General features: G+C 37.4%; 1 protein-coding gene and 1 pseudogene across 1 annotated transcript; one reads left to right on the top strand and one right to left on the bottom strand.

Annotated features, from left to right (window-relative positions):
• Positions 1–3,474: 3,474 nt before the first annotated feature.
• On the bottom strand, positions 3,475–5,288 carry LOC123690462. The gene has a single exon (XM_045633891.1). It carries the CDS (start codon positions 4,758–4,760, stop codon positions 3,933–3,935), a length of 828 nt encoding a protein of 275 aa, XP_045489847.1. The 5' UTR covers positions 4,761–5,288; the 3' UTR covers positions 3,475–3,932.
• A 167-nt stretch (positions 5,289–5,455) lies between these two features.
• LOC123690463 lies at positions 5,456–24,024 on the top strand (annotated as a pseudogene).
• The last annotated feature ends 1,489 nt before the right edge of the window (positions 24,025–25,513 follow it).

The following is a 25,513-nucleotide window of genomic DNA, read 5'->3' as shown; positions in this document are numbered from 1 at the left end:
CCACTTTCATCACAATCACTCCGTGTCTGGTGGGAATCACCTCCACTAGACAAACGAGGAGGAATGCTTATAGGATATGAGATATCCTACAGAGTAAGAATTTGTAGTTGACAGTTCTTAATAATAATCTAAAAAAATTTTTAAGTATTGAGAAATAAGATATTATCTATCGTCGCTCGTTATTAGTAAAGGAAGAAGGCTTATGTCATTTGTTTGAGATTGTTTTAGACAGAAAATGACTATCTCAAATTTAATATGTTTAAAGTACTGGTAGCTTAAGGCTCTAAATCATAATAAAGCCTTTATGTATTCAGAGAGTACATCTGTTTATTTAATTACATTATTTTAAAGCTGTCTTATGTGCCTGACACACATCGTCACATTTTAAATAATTCGATATATGTATCCAGTCGGTAGAACGTGCATCAGGCGTGTGGGAACGCCGGCGTGCTGGAAGTGGTGAGGCGCAGTTGTCCGGACTGCGAGCGGGAAACTACTCGGTGCGAATTGCTGCTAGGTCCACTGCTGGCTTAAGAATCCCAGCACATATATACTGCGCTACGCTCGATGACAGTACGTACATACAGAGCCAATTAAAATCTAATCATTACGTAAACAGATTTAATGAGATCCATAGGATAAATTAAACTAGGTGACAAATTATTGTTCTTAATTTACATCGTTCTACAGTTCCAGGCCCTCCTGCAGATGTAAAGGTGTTCCCGCATACAGAAGACTCGGTTATATTGAGCTGGTTACCGCCAATGCAAAAGAATGGACAAATACTTCACTATCGTGTGTACACTCGTCCGCAAAGGTGTGTGTAGTTCTATAATACTGGGGCTATTTAGGCAAATGATCAGGGCCATGGCGCAGACAGATGTCCGGAAGTATTTAGTTTAAAAATGTATGTCTTTACCTTTTACAGGATAGAACGATAGATTTTTTCGTGAATAATTCGTTAAAGCAGTTAAAAATAGAGTATAGAATGATGTCGCAGTTGATACTGCGGCCCACTTTGCGTATTAACAGTGCCTGTGCTAACAGGACTTACCAGCACTTCGACTTTCAGTAAGCAGATATTATGTTGAATATCCAGTGCCAAAATTAGGTTACAATACATATGATTTAAATTTTTAAAGGCGTGATGCCTTTGTAAATATATTAATTGCAAATAAACGAACAAACCGCCTGTGCACTGAACCCCATGGCCATCCTCCAAAGATAACAAAAAAGCGAAGTAATCCATTTTTTATTTTTATTAATAATAATATGACAAATTCAGAAGCTATAGAAGGCTTTTTATAAACACACTTTTAAACTTTAATTACATTTACAAAAGCTTTTTCTCCTGAATTGCCCAGTGCGTTCGAATCCCATTGGAATTTCTGATCATCTATAAATCAATTATTAACCAAGAAAAAATTACAGAGTTTTTAAGGTCAACTTGTATGTACGTAAATCTTAATATATATAAATTACTTGTTTGTCCGCTATGGACTCCTAAACTACCGAACGATATCAATCAAATTTGCACACCGTGTGCAGTTTGATCTAACTTAAAAGATAGGATAGCTTACATCTTAATTTATACCATGCAAATATTTGTTTATTATTTGATACAATTATAACAGATGGCGTTGTGTTAAAAGTACCAACGTTTCACATAAGCTATCTACCTTTCACAAAGGTTCTTCTACCGTTTCCCTTGAATAGTTTACTACCATGTTATATAACAAAAACCTTAGCCACAACAAAGCTTGACAGAGTCTGCTAGTTAAATATAAATTTCATAGTAAACTCAAGCGGATGTTTACAAATTAGTACAATATTTGGTTTGTTTAAGGTCAGACAGAACATGATGCAACAAGATTAGCCAGTCGGTGATTTACCGCGTCGATAAAAACTCAAGATACACACATCTGACAAAATCACACATACGCATACAGTATTTTATTTTAAGTCTGTCATGTAAAATTTTTCTTTTTTTTTATATATATAAAAATAATTTGTATTATTTTACGTAAAATATTTGACTCTGTATACTGACTTGTATAATTTTGATTTTGCATATTTTTATTTACTTAAGAGTTCAATGATATAAAAAAAAAATGGGAATGAAATCCCAAATTGTTTTTAATTGTATAGAAATCTTACGAGCAGTCTTGAGTTAAGCCACCTATGGACATCTGCGACACCAAGTTTGCGTTGTCGGCTCTTTAATGGTACCTTTCTTAAAGTCCTCTAAGTAGTAACGGAAATACAAACAAATCTGGATAAAATTTTACTATATTTTGTTTTAGTCATAGTTAAAATATGTTATTTTGGGTTTTTTTTTGTTAATATCTATGCACTTTTTGTACTTTACCTTCTGTAGGTTTTCCATTTTTATTGTTCCATATTAGGGTTGCCTGGAAGTAATCGCTTGTTATCGATAAGACCGCCCGTGGCCTAATAACTTATGTAACCATTTTTTATATCTATATTTTTGTAAAAGGCAACGAAGTGTAAATAAATAAATGACCTAAGGCCAGTGACATATACACTATGACATTATACCCATTAAACCATTAAAAATTAATTAATTACACGTGAAAAGTTACAAACCAATTGAAACATTGACGATCCATAAATAGACGATGCAAGAAACCTGTTCTTGACGAGAATTCTCATTCGAATACAGGATGCATTCCTGTACTGGAATAAGAATTAAATGTAGATGATGTCTGATTAGCATATTTTTTGTTATGCATAATTATAATTGTTTGATTTATGTAATATTTTTTTAATAAAAATTTAATATTGTGCAGCAGGTAGCGAGTTTAATTAATTTGCAATAAGATAGTTGACTTTTTATATATAATGTATTTGGGTAATAGAAATTCGTTTTTTAATTTTTTATGTGTTGAATAGTGATTGATAGTTTTCATTGTTGAAGTTATACTTCTTTTGGCGCGATGGAGAAAAATGATGAGAGTGAATTTTTATTGCGCGCGCACACCGACACCTAAATTTGACATCGTAAAGTTAGGTCTAGGTGGCATGGAAATCGATAACTATGTTCAAGTTGTATATTCTAGTAACAGTACAATTAAACAGTGTGAATAAATAAATATTATTTTGGTGTTTTTAAATTAATTTCATATACGATGGTGATAGGGTATTTACTAATAATTTATTTATTTAAATAAAATCTTTTTGATTTATTTTAATATTTATCGTTAATCACTACTGCATTTTAGTTATTTTTTTCCATACACCACAGAAGTATATCTTCTAACGCGTGTACATAAGTAAGTACACACACTCTTTTTTTAGGTAGTTTTCTGTAAAGTAGTCATTAGTAGTTAATTTTTAGATTACAATTTGTTCTACTTTTAAAATCTATTTATAATTCTTAACTGGCCTTTTACGGTTTTCATTTCATTTACACACAAAACAATTCTTATTTACTTAAAAAAATAATAAATAATAAACCTTTTATTTCATGCAATTTTTTCAGGTTACATGTGTAGTTTTAAGAAAGAAAGAAATAACAGTAAAGACATTAATTACACTTGTTTCCAATTAATTTAGAAAATAGTTTAAATGTATAACTAGGTTTGTTTTGCATGAACCCCTCCTCAAGTGAAGGTGAAGGCCTCCTCTAAAGAACTCCATGAGTCTCTATCTTGAGCTATTTGCGGCCAGCAGGTACCAGCTGTTTTAGTTCTGACGTTGTAAGATAATATGTAGAGCTGGTCTTTCTTCTTTTTAGTTGAGTTAAGTATTTCTAGGGATTTAGTTTCTTTCGTTGAAGAATGTTGAGGTTTTTTCTTTAGAGGGTTTTGGTCTTGATCTTCCACGGTGACCAGCCGGGTTGGAAGATGGTTTTCGTCGTTTAGTTGAAATTTATTAGATGTTGTATCTTTGAGGGAGGGGATTGTTAATTGCTATGAGTGTAAGCTACTGGCTGTTTTGTCGTTGATTTGTTTATTGGCGTTATTTTTCGCTAGGTAGCTTAGTATGCTTGGTTTTAGAATTCCTTCTGAGACACTGTTTGATCGAGGTAAAGATGGGTTGGATTGGTTTATTTTGTTTTTCTTGGTGGCTCTCGTGTTGTTACCAACTAGTCCTTGAGACTTGGGATCTGACTCTGGTGAATTCGCCAGTGATCTTTTGTTGTTTGATTTTAGTACAATGAGTTTATCGTATTTTATTGTGACTTTATTTCCTTTCTCACGCTCTTTATTCGCTTCTTCTTGTAATTCTTTCCTTTTTTCCAATATGTATTTAGGGTAGTCTTCGTTCAAATAGTATTGGGTATCTTTCAATAATCTTTTTTGCTTGAGAATACTGACCTTTAAACCAAGGGTAGAAAAAGTCACCTTTATTGGCCGGGGTTTATCACCTTTCTTTCCCAGTCTCTTTGTTTCCTGAATATCTCGGCAATTCAGTTTTAAGGACAGTTTTTCATTTATAAAGTGCAATATATTGTTCTCCAAGCTATGGTACGACGTCTCGTCCTCTTCAATACCGAAGAAAATTATATTTCTTTGTCTTGCTTGTTTTTCCATAAATTGAATTCTTTTTTCTTGTTGTTCAACTTTTTCATTCAAGATCTGGTGTTTTCCTTCCAGAATTGTAAATTTTTCTTCTAGTTTGTTGGTTATGTTATGTGTTATTTGTTCTGTCACCCTTTCACCATTTTTCTGAATTTCAATTTTTTGTGCGTTCAGTTCTTTTTGGATATTTTCTAAAGCTTTCATAATTTCCTCCATGGTGACTATTTTTGTTTTGATACTCGTGGCGCCCTCTAGTAGGACTGGGTAGTATTATTTGATCTGTTGTACGCTCTGTAGCGAACAAGTCTAGTCGAAGGTAGTGCGTTCCTTTTCAAATAGATGGCGCTGTACTACAATTCTTTATTCTATGACAAGGGAAGTTGCAGATTCATTCAGGTGTGAGGTTATGTTTCTCAAAAAACGAGATAATTTTCACCATCCACTATTTATTTGCACTCCGGGTCTTCGGCACTTTCATAAGTTAGCACTGGTACAGTTTAAGTTCTTGGATTAGCGAGAGTAGACTTGAAGAGCTTCGAAATTGTTGTTTCTTTACACTTCAGATTTTTGTGGATTTTTCTGTATTATTCGTTAACTTAGAGTCTTGCCTTCACTATATAGACTTAATCACTAGTTTATAGTCATTTGTACGATTTTGTTATCACTAAATTCACTTTTATTATAATTTTTAGTAACTTTTTATACGGACTGTGTTGTTTACCGCGTCTCAGTAGCGCCCTCCCTCCTTATCCCTTATCCCTCTTATTTACTTAAATCAACATTTAATTGAACTTATTGAAGATTGCAGAGAAGAGAACTTCTGAAAGAGATAGCAAATGGAGTATAACTAAGAAAAGTCTCTCAGGTCACAAGGAGTCCAAAGATCCGGCAAGACCAATGCAACGCTGTTTGTGTTAAAGCTTTTGAATGTCAAACATTTCTGATGAAATTGTTCTTTACAGTATTGCAAGATCGATACGGTGATGTTGATGATGAGCGTATGAAGAGAGAGACAGACAGACTGGTTTTCTCCACTGCGGAGGAGCAGAACTCGAATCATGGTAAGTCCAGACATCAGAAGAGTATTCAGCAGTCACCAAAAGTAAGCAATGCTCTCAAAAATAATAGTACATAAATGTATTAATAGTTTGTATGAATCCTCGAAAATGCTTTTCGTCTTCAATCATAGACAATGTGTGGGTAATGTGTGGAAAAGTAAATAATTACTGACCCCCCAGAAGACCCCCTATGGTGCTTACGTAAAACTTGCACGACCCCAGGGCAGCAGCCATTGCACAAAACAAGAGCTATTTTAGAAATACACAATACAAACTATTTAATTAGTAATCATTTGAATAATATTCTTGCATCGGTGAAATCAAGAACATCTTTCAAAATCAAAAATTATTTAATATCGATTTAGTTTAAGTCTCTTTTAAGAAATTAGTATTTTTTATTTTCACAATTTTTAAGAGAAAAATTCAGGTAATTTTAAACTCGTCTCTAACTAAGAAATAAGGGGTGAGGTAGTACCCGGTTACATAATATACTACTTATATATTAATAGTTCTGTCTGTGTATGTGTACTGTAATGTCTTTTTGTAAGGACCTGTGACAACTCCGCCTGATACAAATGGTAAGCAATTATTTTTATCTTATTCATTTTATATAATATAATATAATTAGCATTCGGCAAACTGATTTTTTGCTACGTAAAGGGAGAGAAGGTTAAATGTGAAAATCACAAACAAAACACAACAAAACTAAAGGAAGATTTATTTCAAATTGTGGTGGCGGCTGTCCAAACATACATCGTTTATTTTGATCTGGATATCGGTCCATCAGGCTGAGGAACGGCCACATGATATTTTCCATTTTGTTGGGTATTGTAATTTATTTATTTATTTATTTATATTGTACTCCTACAACTAACACAAAAAACAAATACACCGAGAACATAGCCACAGATGGAAAACATGATACATTATAATAAAAAGATTTACAAAAGGGAACAAACAAACAAAGTATTTAATACAATAAACTGATTTAATACAAGTAATAATAATAATAAAATCAGATTTTGAATCACAGCATAATCGAGCAACAAGCGAGGTATATCATGTAATGAAGATTCAAATTTATTTATTTATTTATTGGGAAACCAGACAGATACATCCTTATAATAAAAACAAAGTCAAAAATAAAACACAATACAAACACATTGGATGCATCCACAACAGGTTACACTTATACAACCATAAAAATAACACATGACAACAACACACATAATAATAGTAGAGAGTTAAGACATTAAGAGCTGCTTTATTTTATTCTTAAACAAAGCAGTAGTGGAGTGCGAAAAAGGGTCAATGTTTTTGATTGAATCTAGAGAAGAACACATCCTGTGAAGAGGCTCACGGAACCCAATGTTGGTTCTGGGAGTCTGAAAATTAAAAGTTCTATGTAAGCGTAGAGACCTGGCAGGAACATTAAATGGTATGAGTTCAAGAAGATCTGAACAACTTATTTCATTTACGCATATTTTTCTCACTGTGACACAATCTATTAGATTACGCCTAGTACTCAGAGAAGGTAATTTATATTTTTTTAAAAGTTCCTTGTAATTAGCCCTACCACTATTCATCCGATAATTTAAAATGCGTAAAAATTTCTTTTGTACAGCCTCCAGTTGTGCGACATATAAAGCGTAATGCGGATTCCAGATGGGACAGGCGTACTCCAACTGGGATTGCACGAGCGTCTTATAAAGGTGGATGTATGTGGTTTTGTCTTTGAAGGGTCTGGTGACTCGTGTTATGAAACCTAACATGCGGTAGGCTTTATTTATAATTAAGCCTATGTGCTTATCTAGGGTTAATTTGGAGTCAAAAAGGACACCAAGATCCCTTACAGACCGCACACGTTCGAGGGCATGGTATCCAAGGGTGAAGTTGGCGGTGATTGTGTTATGTGTTTTTCTTGTAAACACGATATGCTGACACTTACTATATTTCAAGAATAATTTGTTTATTTGGCAGTAGTCATCAAGCCTATCGAGATCCTCCTGGATAAGTTTCACGTCAGAAAGTGTAACTACCTTTCTGTATAACTTTAAATCGTCTGCATAGAGCAAGTAATTGCAGTGTAAGAAACATTTGGATATGTCATTAATATATAAGGAAAAGAGCAACGGCCCAAGAATGGAGCCCTGGGGGACGCCGGATGTCACTACTATTTGAGAAGAAGTAAACCCATTTATAACCACCGATTGAACACGATTATGTAGATATGCTGTAAACCATCTTAAAAGATTGCCCTTAATACCATTAAAAGACAGCTTTTGTAAAAGCATCATATGGTCAACTTTATCAAAAAAGTCTGAAAGCCTTCTGAAAGTCTGTGTAGATTGTGTCTATCTGGTGGTTATTATCTAAACCGTTAAAAATATAATTACTGAAAACAAGGAGGTTTGAGAGAGTAGATTTACCAGCTGCGAATCCGTGCTGTTGGTCTATAATAACATGCCTTAGACTGGAATAAATGCGTTGGTGAACTAATCTTTCCAGAACTTTAGGGATTGCAGAGAGTATTGAAATCGGTCGGTAATTTTCGACATCGCTCCTTTCACCACCCTTAAAGATAGGCGTTATGTAAGATAATTTCCAGCAGTCAGGGAATGTGCCACTGGACATACACTTATTGAAAATAATCTGTAAGGGGGCACATAATGACCGATATGTACGCTTAAGAAAAACTGGTCTAATTTGATCTGGACCAGGACCTTTATTTGGATCAAGCAAAAATAATTCTTTGCTGATTTCATCTTTGTCGAAAAATAAATTATTCAGAAGGATCTGAGAGTTACTGGAAAGGCTCTCATCAACGGTGTACATAGTGCCTCCAACTAAGTCAGTTTGAGATTCAAATACTGACTGAAAATAGTTTGAAAACAGCTCAACTATTTGTTTAGGGTCGTCAGAAGAAATACTGCCATATTTTATTAGTTTAGGGTATCCTAAGTTAGTCTGTTTTAGCGTAGACGTGTACTTCCAAAAATATTTGATATTTGTTTTTAACGATAGTTCAATCCCTTGAATGTAACGATTATAGCAGAGTTTCATAAGACCCTTAATGCGCGCCCTTAATAATGAAAATTCTTGATAGTCGAGCAAGTTTTTGTAGGTCTTCCAACGACACCAAAGTTTCTTCTTACGATTAAGAGCTCTTATCAGCCCTCTGCTAAACCAAACTGGATGCTTACGGGATTTAGGTCTAGAGAATGGCACGCTAGCAGCAATAATTTCATTTATTTTTGAGTAAAAGATGGCAACAGCGTCTTTAGAATGGGACGAGGCTAGTAGTGTCACCCAATCTACACGATCAATAGCAGTATTTATTAAGTCATAATCTGCTTTAAAGAAATTTCTTTGATTGAAAATAATTGATGTCATGACAGTTGACCTATCAACAGTGCTAAGTATATCTAAAGGCGGATGATGAGGAACAGGATTAAGCAACGGATCATCAGAGCAATCAACACGCCCAGGAAGTGTTGTTAGGACTAGGTCTAAGAGCCGCGCATTGTTATTGTAGACTACATTAATTTGTTTTAAATTCATAAAAGACATAGTATGCAACAATAATTTTGATGACTCAGTATTTGCAGATTGTAGTAGGGTATCTGGAGAGGATGACCAGATGAGATGAGGTAAATTAAAGTCACCTGTAATTATGTAATTAGAAAATCGAGCACTAGCGTGTATGTCATGCAGTTTTTGAAAGAATTTTATGTATGCAGAGGTATGAGTTACGGGGGGAAAGTAACAAGCATTGAGGAGGAGACGAGCGTGAGATGGCAGGTGAATGTATATTTCCTCCAAATCCGGGGCCTCAAACTCAGTCAATCTGATAGATTTAATTCCTCTTTTCACCATGACCAAGACACCGCCGCCACTCTTTTTATGAGAGAGCTGGAGGTTTCTGTCCCGTCGAAATATATCATAACCGCCCGAGTGCAACTCTCCATCAAAGATAGAATCCACTAACCAAGTCTCTACCAAAACAATAATATCAAAGTTGCTAAGAAGAATACTATTTTTGAGTTTATTTATTTTACTCTTTATGCCTCCACAGTTCTGATAGTAAATTGATAAGGCATTAAGAGCCATTACCCATACTCAAAAATATGAAAGAAGAAAATGAAGATTATAAAAAAATCCAGTTTCGCACTCCGTACCGCAATAAAAGAACAAAAAAAGAGCAAGATACCAACTAAACATATAGAACACTCGAACACAATACAAAAAATATACAAAATGTAAATAGGGGAATATAGTCATATTAATTTGGCTAGATCATCACTGGATCGCACTTGGATGGCTTTAGCTTCATCAGTTTTTCTAACAAAAATACAACAATTTTTTATCCAAACATACTTATACCCTCTTTCCCTTGCAAGTTGCCTGACCTTACTGAAGAGTATTTTGTTTTTCAAGGTAAGGTGTTCATTGACGTAGAATCGATTGTTGCCAGAGGCAGCCACAGATCCAACCAGCAATTTATCAACTGTTAGAGAGCCACGCACACGTGCAGCAGCGATAAAATCATCACGTTTTCTGCGAGTTGTCAACTGCAGTATAATATTTCTCGGGCGACCCGTAGGTACTCCTGGCGCAACGCGGTGAACAGTTTTTATGTCTGAGTCTTTTAATTCGACGTTTAAAATGTTGCTTAGTGTAAAAGAGAGTTGCATAAGGTTTTCACCTTTAATTTCGGGCACATTTTGAATCTCGACATTGCAGTTTCTAGAGGCTTGATCGAAGTTGTCGAGCCTGTTACTCAAGGTTTCAAGCTCGTGACGTAGTGACGCATTTTCTTCTATGAGGTTGGACGGCAGGGAAGAGGAGTTTGTCACTGCCGCTGATTCCACTTGAGCAACTCTTTCTTCGCATGTGTTTATGCGATTTTCTAAGGCAATTATATCATTCCGAAATGTTCGCGAAACCTCTAAGATTGCCGAGTTGAGATCATCGCGCCACTGTTGACTTAAGTTCGCAAACTTTGAGTCCATATATTTAGTTAACACCTCCGTGTCCACGTTCAAGGGCGAAGCCGAACTAAGGGTAGGTGAGTTGGTCGTCGAGAGCGTTGTTTTCTTTTTAGACTTACATGCAGAACACTTCCATTTTATTCTGTTCATAGGTAAAATCTTTTTAAACTCTGATTCCGACAGTTCCGCACAATAGAAATGTAGCCATGCTAGGCAGGAGGTACATTTGATACTCTCTGCATCAGGCGCAATTTTTAAACACTTACGGCAATCCATTATTATTCTTTCTGCTCAAAACCGTATGTAGGAATAATCGAAAGAGTATGTTATAATAATTAGGTCCAAAATCCTTGTATCCAGCCGACAGCTCCACTAAGATGGCAATAATGCCGGTGTCAGATGTCAAACGCCAATAATAAAATTAACCAATGGCGTTGACTGACGTGTTTGGATGTATGTATTTATTGTGGACAAAAAATATGAGGGTATTTAAAAAATTATTTATATGATGTTTCGCAAAGGTTTTTCTAGTTAATTCAGCAGTTCTGGATGTGTCAGAAGAATCTCCAATATATATGGTTAACAATACCTTTATAAAGTAACGGATGCACTTTTTGTTGAGACTCACTCGGTATTTACTAGATAATATAATAAATATGCACACACAATGATACTGCTGTCATGTCACAAAGATAACCCTATTTAAAAGATGTAATAAGTGATACCTATATATCTTATGTTACATAGAAAGAAACAACTTTATGAGACACAATATACAGGAATATTTCGATAAAGTAGAGTGCACTGGCCCCCACACTAGGATTCCCTGTGTTGTGGGCAGCCAGTCTGTTCCTTTTCACATCTTAACAGTAATGCTTAATTATTTCTAAGTAACACATTTATATTTATACTATTTTTGTTCAATAAGAATATTTTCTGTATCAGTATAGGACAGCTTAACAAGATATTGTTTGAGATTTTTAGTAAATGTATGTAATGTGATTTTTGTAATGTTAGTGATAATTTTGTTATAAGTATAACATACTAAACATATTTTGTTTATAATGTGAATTTTATTACAGCTGACGCGAACAAATTCTTCATACAATACAACAATGTGCCCATGGGTGCCGAGAAAGTTGGGCATAGATTATTCATCGCATTACCTCGACGTAGATATGGTATAATAAGCTGTAAAAAGTCAAGTGACGTGTAGCAGTGGGGTATACTGGACTAAACTGGTTTTCAGGCTATATAAGCACGGCGCGCTGTATGGTCGGGTGGACTTCTTCGACGCTCGCATTAGATGTAGGACGTTACTATTGTCGTTGAATTTGTGGTTATTCGTTGTGTAATCTAATTTGGTTATGTTTAGTCATTTTATTTGTTAATTTCTTACTTCAGTAGTGGGATTCGTTCTCATTTCTGATTAGTTTAAATTAACGCCCACGTGGTTTTATTTTAGTCAGTTTGAAACGCGAGTGTTATACGTTTAATAAAAATAATGGAGGGTAGGCGGCGAACACGTAAAATAAGACGGTGTGCTCGTCTCTAAGCTTGAAGAAACGTTACAGTCGATATTAAACCGTCAACCGACGAAAGCGACTGAGCTATGTCCACCAGTGGTGTCACCACAACAGTGCTCAGCAACACCACCGCGAGGGGATCGGCCCTTTGCACCGACATGCGCAACACCATCGGATTTGCTGCTTTCTTCCGTAAGCGACACTCGTTACCACCTGGTACTGACGGTTCGCACAATGGTACTGAGAACGCTCCGGTGCCAAGTTCAAGCAGCGCATGCGAGTCAAGCACCGATCTGGTACTTAATCAGGTGACCGACAAACTAGTAAGTGCGTTGAGCACAATTCTGGTAAGATCTAACTCCATTTATATTTCTAATTTTGATCCGTCTTTCAAATATTTCGATATATGGTGTGAGGAGGAAGACTGCGCGGTTGTCTAATTATTGGGATGACCGTGAGTGTGTATCTCTGATTGGATATTGTTTGAAAGGGGAGGCTAAAGTGTGGCTAAATGAGTGGCTTAGTAATGATCATAGTTGAGAGAATTTAAATAGCTTTTTCCGTAGCGAGTAGACATAGCAAATATTTTATTCGACGTAATGACAACAGACTCTTATAGTTATCTCACGTATTGCGTGTTGTACGAGTAATGAGTGAAGAGTTAATTGTCGCAGTAGTTATTTGGGGTATTAAGGACCCACAAGTTCGCGCCGCAGCGACTAGAGCTAATTTATCATCGGAAGGCTTAGTTAAATTCCTCTCATTATATACCAAGCCCCTAGAACCGCGCTCTATAATACAAAATCACTTTAAAAGGCCAAATTTGCGAGATAATTCAGTCTAATATTAAATGTTTTTCATGTGGGGAAATTGGTCATATACAAATTTTGTGTCCTAAAAAAAAAAAACTAAGTATGAAACCGCTCCAGAGTGGGTCTCTACATCAACTCAGTCATCTACAAACAATTCAAGTTTAGATAAAAGGCAGTTTTCTAATATCAAAATTATTTGCACATTTTGTAAGAAGGTAGGACATAAAACGGAGGACTGTTTTGTTCGACAGCGTTCCGAGTCGAGCGGTAGGCTAAATTAGTTATAGTTTACCGCCCTTATAAAATGTCGTATGATGAAAAATTACGCGTTAGAGATATCATAAAAGATGTGTTAAATCAATAAATAATTAGAGATAGAGATTTGTAAAGAAAAAAAGGGATTCAGATAGGCTTTGTGTCGACTTTAAACTTAAAACTCAAAGACAGTTGGAATACCCGCTTCCGTTAATTGAGGACCATATTGATTGGCTAGATAAAGCTACCTATTATATTTGCCTTGATATGGCTACTGGCTTTCACCAGATAAAATTAAATAAAAAATCGACACCACTCCCGAGATTCGTAACACCTGAGGGTCATTATGAGTACATAAAGATGCCATAAGAATTAGGTAATGCTCAGGTTGTATATCAACGAATTATATCAAATACGTTACGATTTTACATAGATTAGGCAGAGCCCTTGTGTGTTGTAATTGTGTATATGACGTATACCTAGTAAAACAATAGAAGAGGGTTTAGGTACATTACATGATGTGTCAGAGATGGGGGTAAGGGTAAGGGACCCAGGCAGGCTTTTCCATTAATTTAAAAAAAAAATGTAACTTTCAGACTACGGAGATCGAGTATCTATGCCGAGTCATTAGCAATGGTCAAGATATGAAGACATCGTGCATTGCGAGGTTGACTCGCAAGGGTGTGCATTTCAATGGCGGCGATTTTGCATTTGTGCCAAGCTGTTGGTAAGCTAGACTCCTGTATGCGCGGACCATATGTGGTTTTAGCGACGTTGTCGCAGGACAGATATGAACTAAAATTAGTCGTTGGTTCTTATGGTAAAGCTGCCGCGGAATACATGTTGCCCTGGCGCGGGGAATGAACCCCTGATGTGTGTGCCGCATTCTTTGAGAGTAAGTAATTTTTACTTGCCTTTTCAAAACTTATGTATGTTGATAAATGTTTGTGAGAACTGTAATTTTATTAGGACTGCTTATCATATAGGTAGTACCTATTTTGGTAAAGACCTGCGGGAGTCTTGTGTGATAGTAATGGAGTCGCTCTTACTATCAATAGCAATGGATTCGCTCTTGCTTAGTGTGATGTACAGTAATGGAGTCGCTCTTACTGTTAAAGCAATGGAGTCGCTCTTGCTTAGTGTGATGTACAGTAATGGAGTCGCTCTTACTGTTAAAGCAATGGAGTCGCTCTTGCTTAGTGTGATGTACAGTAATGGAGTCGCTCTTACTGTTAAAGCAATGGAGTCGCTCTTGCTTAGTGTGATGTACAGTAATGGAGTCGCTCTTACTGTTAAAGCAATGGAGTCGCTCTTGCTTAGTGTGATGTACAGTAATGGAGTCGCTCTTACTGTTAAAGCAATGGAGTCGCTCTTGCTTAGTGTGATGTACAGTAATGGAGTCGCTCTTACTGTTAAAGCAATGGAGTCGCTCTTGCTTAGTGTGATGTCCAGTAATGGAGTCACTCTTACTGTTGAAAGCAATGGAGACGCTCTTGCTTAGTGTGATGTACAGTAATGGAGTCACTCTTACTGTTGATAGCAATGGAGACGCTCTTGCTATGTAAAAAAAAATGAACTAATGTTAATTTAACGTGATAATAACAAAAATGATGTAATTTTTAGGTGGCGCTGATGATGACAATAGTCCTTCACCACAACCACCGCACGTGATACAAGAGTCATCAGCAGGTCAAGTTTCAACATGCCAACCTGCCTATCATCACACGGGCGAGGACGCACCGTCGTCAGGAGAGGCCGAATAAGCTGTAAAAAGTCAAGTGACGTGTAGCAGTGGGGTATACTGGACTAAACTGGTTTTCAGGCTATATAAGCACGGCGCGCTGTATGGTCGGGTGGACTTCTTCGACGCTCGCATTAGATGTAGGACGTTACTATTGTCGTTGAATTTGTGGTTATTCGTTGTGTAATCTAATTTGGTTATGTTTAGTCATTTTATTTGTTAATTTCTTACTGTATAGTAATTTTTTTTTAAAGATTGTGTTTTGGTAGAGTCAAGGGCGGATCGTGGTCAAGTCAAGAACTTATACGTTTGCCATCATAAATTAAATTAATTAAATATTGAAGGTATGTAGTTACATAAAATCTGTATGGTGACAAAATATCGAAATGAAAACATTATGTTCAATTAGTGATCCACCTAATCCCATTAATAAATGCTAATCGCAGCGAATCATAGCTTTGTTGTTGAGTAAGCCCTCAATCAAAGTCGGGTTAAATCATTGCAGGAAATTATCTCGAGTTAGGTTCATTTTCACGTGTAACAAGAGTTTTAGATTTGCCGCCAATTCACAAAAAACAAATGACAAATGAAGCAATATACTTAATTATGTTTCCAAAGAGTTCTAAAATTGAAATTCAAAAAAGTTTTAATTAGCAATGTTTCTAACTGGCCAGTTCTAAACATTTTCAGTGTGAATTGTTAATTTCAGGAATACCAGCCACGTTGAACTACATAGATCAAAATGGCCGATGACCCGCCCTGAAACCCTATCCAAATATATATTCAGGTAGATCCCTTATATCTGTTTATCGAACACGAGCAGATACATGCGGAAGGCTGTGGATGGTGGATACTGGATTACTGGAGTTGCCGGGTAAGTTGAACCGCCTTTGTCAACGTTATATAACCCGATAACCCGGTAAACTTCTGTTTGTTCAAGACTCAAGACCGCCTAATTAGACCGACTTTTTTTATAGAACAGGGGGCAAACGGGCAGGAGGCTCACCTGATGTTAGGTGATACCGCCGCCCATGGACACTCTCGATGCTAGAGGGTTCGCGAGTGCGTTGCCGGCCTTTTAAGAATTGGCACTCTCTTTTCTTGAAGGACCCTTAGTCCTTCCTTCTTCCATTTGGTTCGGAAATACTTCGGTGGGCAGCTGGTTCCACAAAGTTACTTGACTTCCATTATGTATCATGTCCACTTTATTTATTTTGGTAATAAATATCTCCTCTAGAAATGCATGGTTAAATTTAGAACTAATGAGCCGCTGAACTTTAACGCCTGAGGCTCTAGGTAAGTAGATGGAGTTCAGACCTGAATGTGAGTGTCACCATCGGACGTCGAGGCATAAACGAAATTCCATCTGTTTTGTCTTAACCTCCATTGTTCTACACCTTTTTAAGACAGTTTTTGCCGCGCAACTACACTATGTGGTACCCATTGAAGTATTTCTAAACCAATACGATACGGGTCCTTCAAGAGGACAGCAATGTACAATGTACAAGTTTATGGACGTCAATAAAGAAATACATATAAAAAGTTAAATTTACGTTTACTGCCAGTTCCCAAATCAAGGGAACGGAAGAGAAGAACTGACAATAAACTCTCGGCCACTCTTTTTAATCACCAAGATTTTGTTTTACATATTGTTTGTAACGATTTGCAACCGTCACGCGATGTTCCCATATCATCTTAATTAACAATTAATTTATAACTGAAAAAAATTAAAAGCAAAGATTGCCAGTGGTATTACTCAAATGAGCCTTCTGCCCGTTTCTCCTTGTTCTATAATAAAAAATCTGGATATTACTTTCCGAGAGAGTAGAATCAATATCCTCCTATTTTAAAACCGCTTAGGCATTTTACACTTGCAGTTAATCGTCGACAGTTGCAGCCGCCAGCCATAGTTGTATATGACCTGAAGACGGACCAGGTGATCTTTAGGTATACCTTCAAGGAATCGGATATCCCTTCAGCAAGCACTCCAACAGGTGTGTAACAAACTACAGATACCGGCAAACATCTTGAACAGATGGCATTGGATTCGCAGAAGCGATTTTCGGGTATCGGGGAGATATGGGGGGAGTTTGCCGGTATTTGTAATAATATTTATTAATTAGCGGTCAATATTTTATTAAAAATGACATGTAGTTTTTGTTGATATTGATGTCGCCTTTATAACTGTAGTACATAACTCACTCTATTATCAATACGCTATTATGTAGTTATATTATTAAAGTTTTTAACGTAACGTTTTTGAAAATATTTTGTTGCCGCCATCAGTGATTCGTACCAATTGTATTTTTTTTTATTTTGAGATTGATTGATTTAATATATAAATAAATAAAATTAACTCTCTAGGCCTTGCATCAATAACAGTGGATATAAGAAACAACTGCGCAGACGCGTATGCTTATGTCCCGGATTTGACAACAAATGGTATCATTGTGTATTCGCTGAGAGATAACGATATTTTTATTTTTATTTTTTTTATAGAATAGGGGGCAAACGGGCAGGAGGCTCACCTGATGTTAAGTGATATCGCCGCCCATGGACACCCTCAATGCCAGAGGGCTCGCGAGTGCGTTGCCGGCCTTTTAAGAATTGGTACGCTCTTTTCTTGAAGGACCCTAAGTCGAATTGGTTCGGAAATACTTCAGTTGGCAGCTGGTTCCACAGAGTGGTGGTGCGCGGCAAAAACTGCCTAGAAAAACGCGCAGTTGTGGAACGGCGGACGTCGAGGTGATACGGGTGGAATTTCGTATTCTGCCTCGACGTCCGATGATGAAACTCAGCTGCAGGTATTAATCCGAACAACTCCTCTGAACACTCTCCATGGTAGATGCGGTAGAAGATGCAGAGAGACCCCACATCTCTACGCAACGCCAAAGGATCAAGCCGCTTGGAGAGATTTGGTCGTCAACGATTCGAACCGCTCTTCGTTGAATACGGTCAAGTGGAAGAAGCTGGTACTGGGGAGCATCCGCCCAAAGGTGGGAACAGTACTCCATGTGGGGCCGAATTTGCGCTTTATATAGTTGCAAGCGGTGGCCCGGAGTGAAGTACCGTCTCGCCCTGCTGAGCACACCGAGCTTTTTGGAGGCTAATTTTGCCTTTCCCTCCAAGTGACCGCGGAACTGAACGTCGTTCGATATGTCAACGCCAAGTATTCCAATGCTGGCTGTGGCTTTAAGGAGAGTGTTTTCGAAAAGAGGAGTAGCGACAAAGGGTGTTTTTTTAGCGGAAAACGCGCAAACTTGTGTCTTTTTGGGGTTAAATTGGACTAGGTTTAGTCTGCCCCAGTCAGAGACTCCACGTAGTAGGGTTTCTACTTCAGACACAAGTTTGTTCCGGTACTCATCGACATCTGCCCGAGAAATACTTGCCCGGCCAGGGTAAAGAGTGTCCCCAGTGCTGTCATCCGCATAGCAGTGAATGTTGCTAAGTTGCAACATATCATTGATATGCAGAAGAAACAGGGTCGGGGATAAAACACAGCCTTGTGGGACCCCAGCGTTCACGGGTTTAAGGTCGGAACATGCTCCGTCGATGACGATCTTGATGCTCCGATCGGCTAGAAAGCTGGAGATCCAATCGCATAATTTCTCGGGAAGCCCATAGGCTGGAAGCTTCGAGAGCAGTGCTCTGTGCCACACCCGATCGAAGGCTTTCGCTATGTCCAAACTAACCGCTAGAGCCTCCCCCTTGGACTCAATTGCCTCCGCCCATCTATGCGTAAGGTATACAAAAAGGTCACCAGCCGAACGACCACGACGAAAGCCGTACTGAGAGTCACTTATCAGCTGGTGGCCCTCCAGATACTCCAGGAGCTGGCAATTAATAATGGATTCCATTATTTTGGAGAACAAGGAGGTTATCGCTATTGGGCGATAGTTGGACGGATCGGAGCGATCGCCTTTTTTAGGGATCGGATGTATCGAAGCGATCTTCCAGCACTCCGGGACAGTGCCAAGCGAGTACAGGTACCGGAAAAGGCGCGTTAAGACCGGAGCCAACTCAGGAGCACAAGTACGCAGCACAATTGGAGGAATACCATCCGGCCCGCTCGACTTATGTATGTCCAAGGAAGATAATGCTTTACGGACAGCACGTTGCCGGAATGTAACTTCCGGCATCGAAGAATCACACCGTGAAATGCTCGGTGGTGATCTCCCTCGGTCATCCAAAGTCGAGTTGGACGCGAAGAGACAGCCTAAAAGGTCGGCCTTCTCCTTCGCAGTGTGGGCCAGCGAGTCATCCTCCCTGTGCAATGGTGGAATGGAGGGCTGACAAAAATTCCCTTGGACAGCTTTGGCTAGAGACCAGAAGGCTCGAGTCCCTGAAGGGAGTTGGGCCAATCTCTCGCCAAATCTGGCAATGTGCTCTGACTTCGCTTTAGTGATTTCCCGTTTGAAGGACCTGGAGGCTGAGTTATATGCTTTTTTGAGTTCGCTGGTATTAGCATCACGAGATTTTGCCGCTTCTGCCCATGCCTTAAAGCATTCTCGCTTTCGACGCGAGGCTGCCTTGCAAGAACGCTTAAACCAGGGCTGAGACTTGCCACCGATCGGCACCGCAGAAAAAGGAATAAAGAGTTCCATTCCCTGCAGAACCACTTCGGCGACAGAGGCAGCGACGGAATCTGGAGCTTCAGACGAAAAGCAAATAGGCCCCCAAGGGTAGGACGCAAAGAAAGACCGCATCCCGTCCCAATCTGCTGACTTGTAGTGCCAAATACGGCGAAAACCCAAAAAGCGTGACCGCGAAGGGCGCGTAGATGGCACAGTACTCCGGACCACACAATGATCCGATGAACCCAATGGCGGGTCAACGGAGTCTTGATAGTTCTCCGGATGCGAAGTCAGCAGAAGGTCCAACAAAGAGGGTTTATGACCGTCCACATCTGGTATTCGCGTAATCGCAGGGACCAATTGTGTCAGGTCGTAGGCTAAAGCAAAGGAAAAGGATCTTCCCGCGTGATCGGTGGTTTCAGAGCCGAGCCAATCGGCATGGTGGGCGTTAAAATCGCCAAGTATCACGATTTCGGCGGTAGGAACCCTTTCAAGCAGGGAATCTGTAGCCATTTGGATGTGCTCGATGAGTCGGTCAGTTTCGTCATTTCCGCTATGGGACCTATACAGGCACGCATAGAATCGCGGATGGTCATCGCAGTCTACGCGGAGCCAGAGGTTAGATAGGTCCCTTCCTTCAAGCGTCCCAAGGCGACGAGAACAGATATCCTCTCTGACGTACACGCAAACTCCCGCCCGCGACACAAATGAATGTTCCAATTTGTACCCCGGGTAGGAGAGGTAAGAAGTATCAGCCGGGGAGGATATCTGAGTCTCAGTGAGGAAGAATAAGGCTGGCTTCGCAGATTCAAGGTGAAAGTGAACCGCGTTTAGGTTTGAGTTGAGCCCCCTAACATTGGTAAAGTCCACTGTGAGCGTGGAAGGGGTTACCTTCGGCGAATTCTTCCGTTTGCCCCGAGATCGAAACCTAAAACTAGAACTGGATGTTTTGTTTAGAGCGCAGTTTTTGCCCACCCCAGAATACGAAGGGCAGCCTGTGCATCCACCACCGGATACTGATTGTTCCGATGATGGACGCCCAGAGGGGGATTCTCCACGTGTGGTACCCCCCTGGGGTAATCTTTCTTTAAACTGCACCGTCATACTCTGGGGAAGGGGGGGGATGGTCTCCGGGAGTCTCACTCACCGAACGAAACGCGAGTACAATAAGATAAACCTATTGCATCACTTCACGCCGGTTTTCTGTGAGACAGTGGTACTGCCCCGGTCGTGCCTGCCCATTTGGCTGAAGCCCGAAAGCAACAGCATGGCACTCCCACTAGGAAGGGGGTTGACTGATTGCACTGGTGAAATAACCTCTTTCACAGGTTATTTCACCAGTGGGCGATGGGGTCGTCAGGTCCCTACGCCTAAATTAATTGCCTACGATAGCTGGCGAATCACCCATAATTACTTCAATTTCAACCCACTGTCTGAGAATTTGAGGGTTTCTGGTGAGTATATCCGAATAAAGGATTTGTGTTATTTTTAATATTATTTTCTACAATGTCCGTTTGAAAGTAGCTTATTTAAACAAATCCATATTAAATACTTTTTCGTTTTGTACATATAAGGATTTAAATATTATGACACTATCTGTTCAATATATTTTTAAAGCCTTGTGAGTACAAAAAAATAAAAACAATTTTAAGCAAATGGTGGCTTTTACCAGTATAATACTTACTCGAAACAGAAATAATCTAAGCGTATGACCAACCAGACTCCAGAAGATGAACTACTTCTTATGGGATTGAATCCGTTTTTACAACAACTTATATATATATTGATTTCCAAGCCAAAGTAGAGAAAATTAAATTATTCTAATCCTTGGGATTGATCTGCTCAAATACATCAATATTTATGGCTTCTCTTACAAACAATTTGTACGACTCAAACCTTGTACGATTTACTTGATTTTATTCAACCATTTTATGGTATGATTTGTCTTTAGTCTCAAAATAGGCTATTGTATAAACAAAAAAAGTTCCTTCACAACACAAACTAAAAATTACATTAAAATAATACACGTAGCGCCATCTATGTGTCGGCGTATCAACTATGTTTCAATCGAATGAAATTCTGTCTCACAGATATTTCGATACAGCGAGAAAATATTTGATATTAATTATTATTTTAGTAATACTAATATTATATAAGTATATTAGCGATTTCTATATATTTAATATATCAATATGTATATAATGTTTACATACGTCATCATTAAAAAATAATAAAACAAGTGTAAAGAAAAAAACTTTTCCGTCAGGCGAATATTTTCAATGGAGCGACGGCATATTCAGCATCGCCCTGTCACCAGCCGGGTCTGGATGCAGGACAGCATATTTCCACCCTCTCATCAGCACACAAGAGTTCTCTATTTCCACCTGCCTTTTGCAGAATAAAACTGCGAGCAGCGATCGTTACTTCTTCGATAAATTAACTGTAAGTTCAAACAAGAGTTTCTCATCCAAATTAATTCAATGCGTCTTATAAATATGGTTTCTATTATTATTTGTCTGTCTTCGATTTTTACTAAGTACTTAGATCGTCTTTTTTAATGTATAAACATTATGCTGTGTATGAGTCGCAGCCTAGCTTTTTTAGCCGTTCAATTAACACCCTAGCGGTTTAGATGGCTAATAGTTTAGTTTAAAGGCTGTGAATTGAACAGCTAATTGAGCTAGTTAGCTGAGAGATGTAAAAAACATTTAAGGGTTGGGTTTGTAGTCCGTTTTACAGAATAGGAGGGAAACAGGAAGGAGGACAATCACTACCAGAAGGCTCGCAAATGCATTGCCAATTATTAAAATAACACAAATTCAAAGGCGAAAGTTTTTTTAATTGATATCATTTTGTGTTTTAGTACTTAGGCGAGCGAGGTCCAAACAGTCAATCCACAATGCATGACTATCATGAGCCATCGAGAGTTCTGTTCTTCGCTGACATAGGAAGGGACGCCGTCTCGTGTTGGAATACGCAAAGAAAGTTGGAACCGCAAAATGTTGCTATTTTGGCGCAGGATAGCGAAAGATTGAGTTATCCCTCTGGTAAGTTTTTACTATTTCCCTCTTAGTGAGTTGTTCTCTGTTTTTTATTAGATTTTGGAGTATTTAATTATTTTTTTATTAATTCATAATATTCCTCTTAAAAAGTTTGACCTGATTAAAGAAATCGAAAACGTGTTACTGACAAGGGACAAATATATTTCTTTTAATGTTTTCCATTCTAAGTATATGTCGGCGCGAAGCGCCTGTAAATAACGAATCCAGATTAATTAAAGGTGTCATTAAATTATTGAAGATAATGACGTCAGTAATACTGGTGTCATAGATTAGTTTGTTGGCATCTGCCATTTAATTTCGACATTAGAGTCTACACTTTAAAGGCTTCTGCTTGGTTCGACCGCTCAATCGAACTGAGGCTCGCACCAATCAGTTCCTGTATTTATAACAACCCGCATTTGTAATAAACAAGCTTCGTAACATTTCGGGTACTCGTTCCACGACCGAACCCGAATAGACCACAGAGTCAAACAGAGTCATAAGAACGAGTGTCAAAGATAACTTTAATATTTATTGTTATCTAGTCTCCAATATTTAAAATTATGATAAATAACTTTCCATAATAATAATTATGACTATGGAGTCAGAATTATTATCGATCATTGAATAGTGATTAATTATAAGATCTAACAACATTGACAAGTTAAATGAACTAGTCATATTAACGGTTTTAAAGAGATTTGACTTCGATGTCATTAAATGATAATGACAGTGGCAGCTGACACTAACACGCCATTGCTGTAACATAAATAATAAAGAATATAAAATTACTACAGACTTTCATAAAATATGAATCCCAAACATTATTAATATTTTTCGTAACAATATATAAATTTGCGCCGATATATACATATGAAATTGTACTCAAATCTATTCTGTATAAGTAGGTACCTATTATTGAGATGTTTGAAGAGAAACGTCTAATGCGACTTCCAACAAGGTTTCGTTATGTGTTTAACGTTTCTTGGCCCTCCCAAGGAATAGAAAGAGACAGAGCAATAGTGTGGCACTCAAACGCATACGCGTAGTATACCTGTTACATACCAGTGCGAGCGGTAGCAACGAGTATCGTCCAATATTCCAACGCAAGTTTGAGAAAGAAAGAAAGATACACAAAGTTAGAAAGTAGGAGAGAGAAAGAGAGTGAGGTAGATCCCAATCACATGCGCGTAGTATTCTTGCTACAGCGAAGTAAACAGTAACAGTACTTTTTGTTCTATTTTTTATAATATTCATTATTTCATTTACAAAGACGCGATCAATTGTGAATTGTAAGCTTTATATCTGTGATATATCCTTTATTTATACTTTTTAGATTTGCATATTACGGACAACGAAGTTTGGGTGATAGCGAATAAACTACCAAGATTTGGCTACACTGCATTAGATACAAATGAGTATAACTTTTATATTTACAAGTAAGTATTGCATATTCGTTATCGCATTGACTCTGATATTCTTATAAACGCATTTGACTAAAAAAGTATTAAAATTCATCTTAAATGTGTTAAAAAAAACCAGAATTTCAAGTCGTACTCAAGTTCTTGTTTTGCGTTTTTTAGTCTGCAGGCCCTAAGAAAAACTGATCCATTACTTATATGGTACATAGAATAAGCACAAAATGAGTTTTTGAGTCAAATAAAGTATGTTTTATTAAAAAAAATATAGTATAATATTATATTTCTGTTGACTAAAACAATTGGAAAAATGCGTTTATTCATATAGATAAGATAGAAACAATGGCGCGAAAAACTGAGTTGACAAGTCGAATTGCGCCATCTTTATTTTATTTTTTTCAATTTATCCCTAATGGGAAAGGCAAAAGACTGCGCCATCTTTAATTATAATTATTTAATTCTAGAGGACTAACGGTTTATTTATGGCTAACGGTTCACTTCTCAATGAAATAACTTACAATGGGCTAAAATTCACCGAAGGTCACTCAGGCATATAAATTATCTTAAAACAGCAATAAATAGGCATCTAAAAATATTATTTACAGAAGATTCTACAACTTTTTCAAAATATTGTAGATGTCTTATTAAATATTAACTTTATTAACTTATTTGTTTGTTAATTATAGAAGTATATTTTAATTTGCATTTTTTTCGTTTATCAATGAAACATGAAATCTTACGTTTTTTGAGTAATTAAAGTGTAAATTTTAATAAATACCTCAAAATTGTACATAATTAAAAGAAAATTTTCGAATTTGAGGTTTTTTCAATTTTTTTCATTTTCTAATAATATTTCCTATAGTAATGTATATATTTTTTTACATTATCCGAAAGTAGATATTTCAACGAACAAAAAGCCCCCAAACTTTTTGAAAAAAGCTGAAATTTTGACGTCAGAATTTTCGATTGAAAATTAGGGTGTTTTTTTGATATTAAGTTAAAATGAGGCGAAAAAATAAATATTTTTAATCAAATAAATTACAGTATATTTGGGACATAATAAGGTAAGTTTTCACCAAATTTCGTAGAAAAAAAGAACTTTTTAAAAAAGATATAAATAAAAAAACCAAAAACTTGGTTTTTTGAATTTTTCACCTAAATTTTGAGGTTATGTGAAAAAATTGTAAATACCAAAGTTGTAGATCTTTTTATGACCTACAACTTTGCCATTTAACTTTTTTCCATAGGACTGGTAGTTTCGCCGGAAATCAAGATAAACCATTTTTCCCCCTTAAAACTCACGCCCCCCCCACTTCCCGAACTCGGATCGACCGTAATTTATTTTTCCTTTCATTTTGATCATATTCCCCTGCATTTCTAATGGGTTTCATCCTACTGTATTTTTTTTTTTGGTTTCAAAAATTATCGACACTGGTCTACATGTCGCAGTAAAGAAGTTAAATCAGAGAGTTAATTGAATCTCTAGAAAGTTAATTAAAGAATGATATTCAATTAGATTTAAAAAAGCAGCATCGAAAACGTTTAACTGTCTG

The sequence above is a fragment of the Pieris rapae genome, chromosome W, assembly GCF_905147795.1.
Source record: "Pieris rapae chromosome W, ilPieRapa1.1, whole genome shotgun sequence".
In the NCBI taxonomy this organism is placed as follows: domain Eukaryota; kingdom Metazoa; phylum Arthropoda; class Insecta; order Lepidoptera; family Pieridae; genus Pieris; species Pieris rapae.
The sequence above is the reverse complement of the archived record's forward strand: the minus strand, read 5'-3'. Positions and strand labels throughout refer to the sequence as shown.

Coding starts and splice junctions, on each gene's coding strand:
- LOC123690462 (XM_045633891.1), bottom strand. CDS start 4,760: ATGGAGGAAATTATGAAAGCTTTAGAAAATATCCAAAAAGAACTGAAC.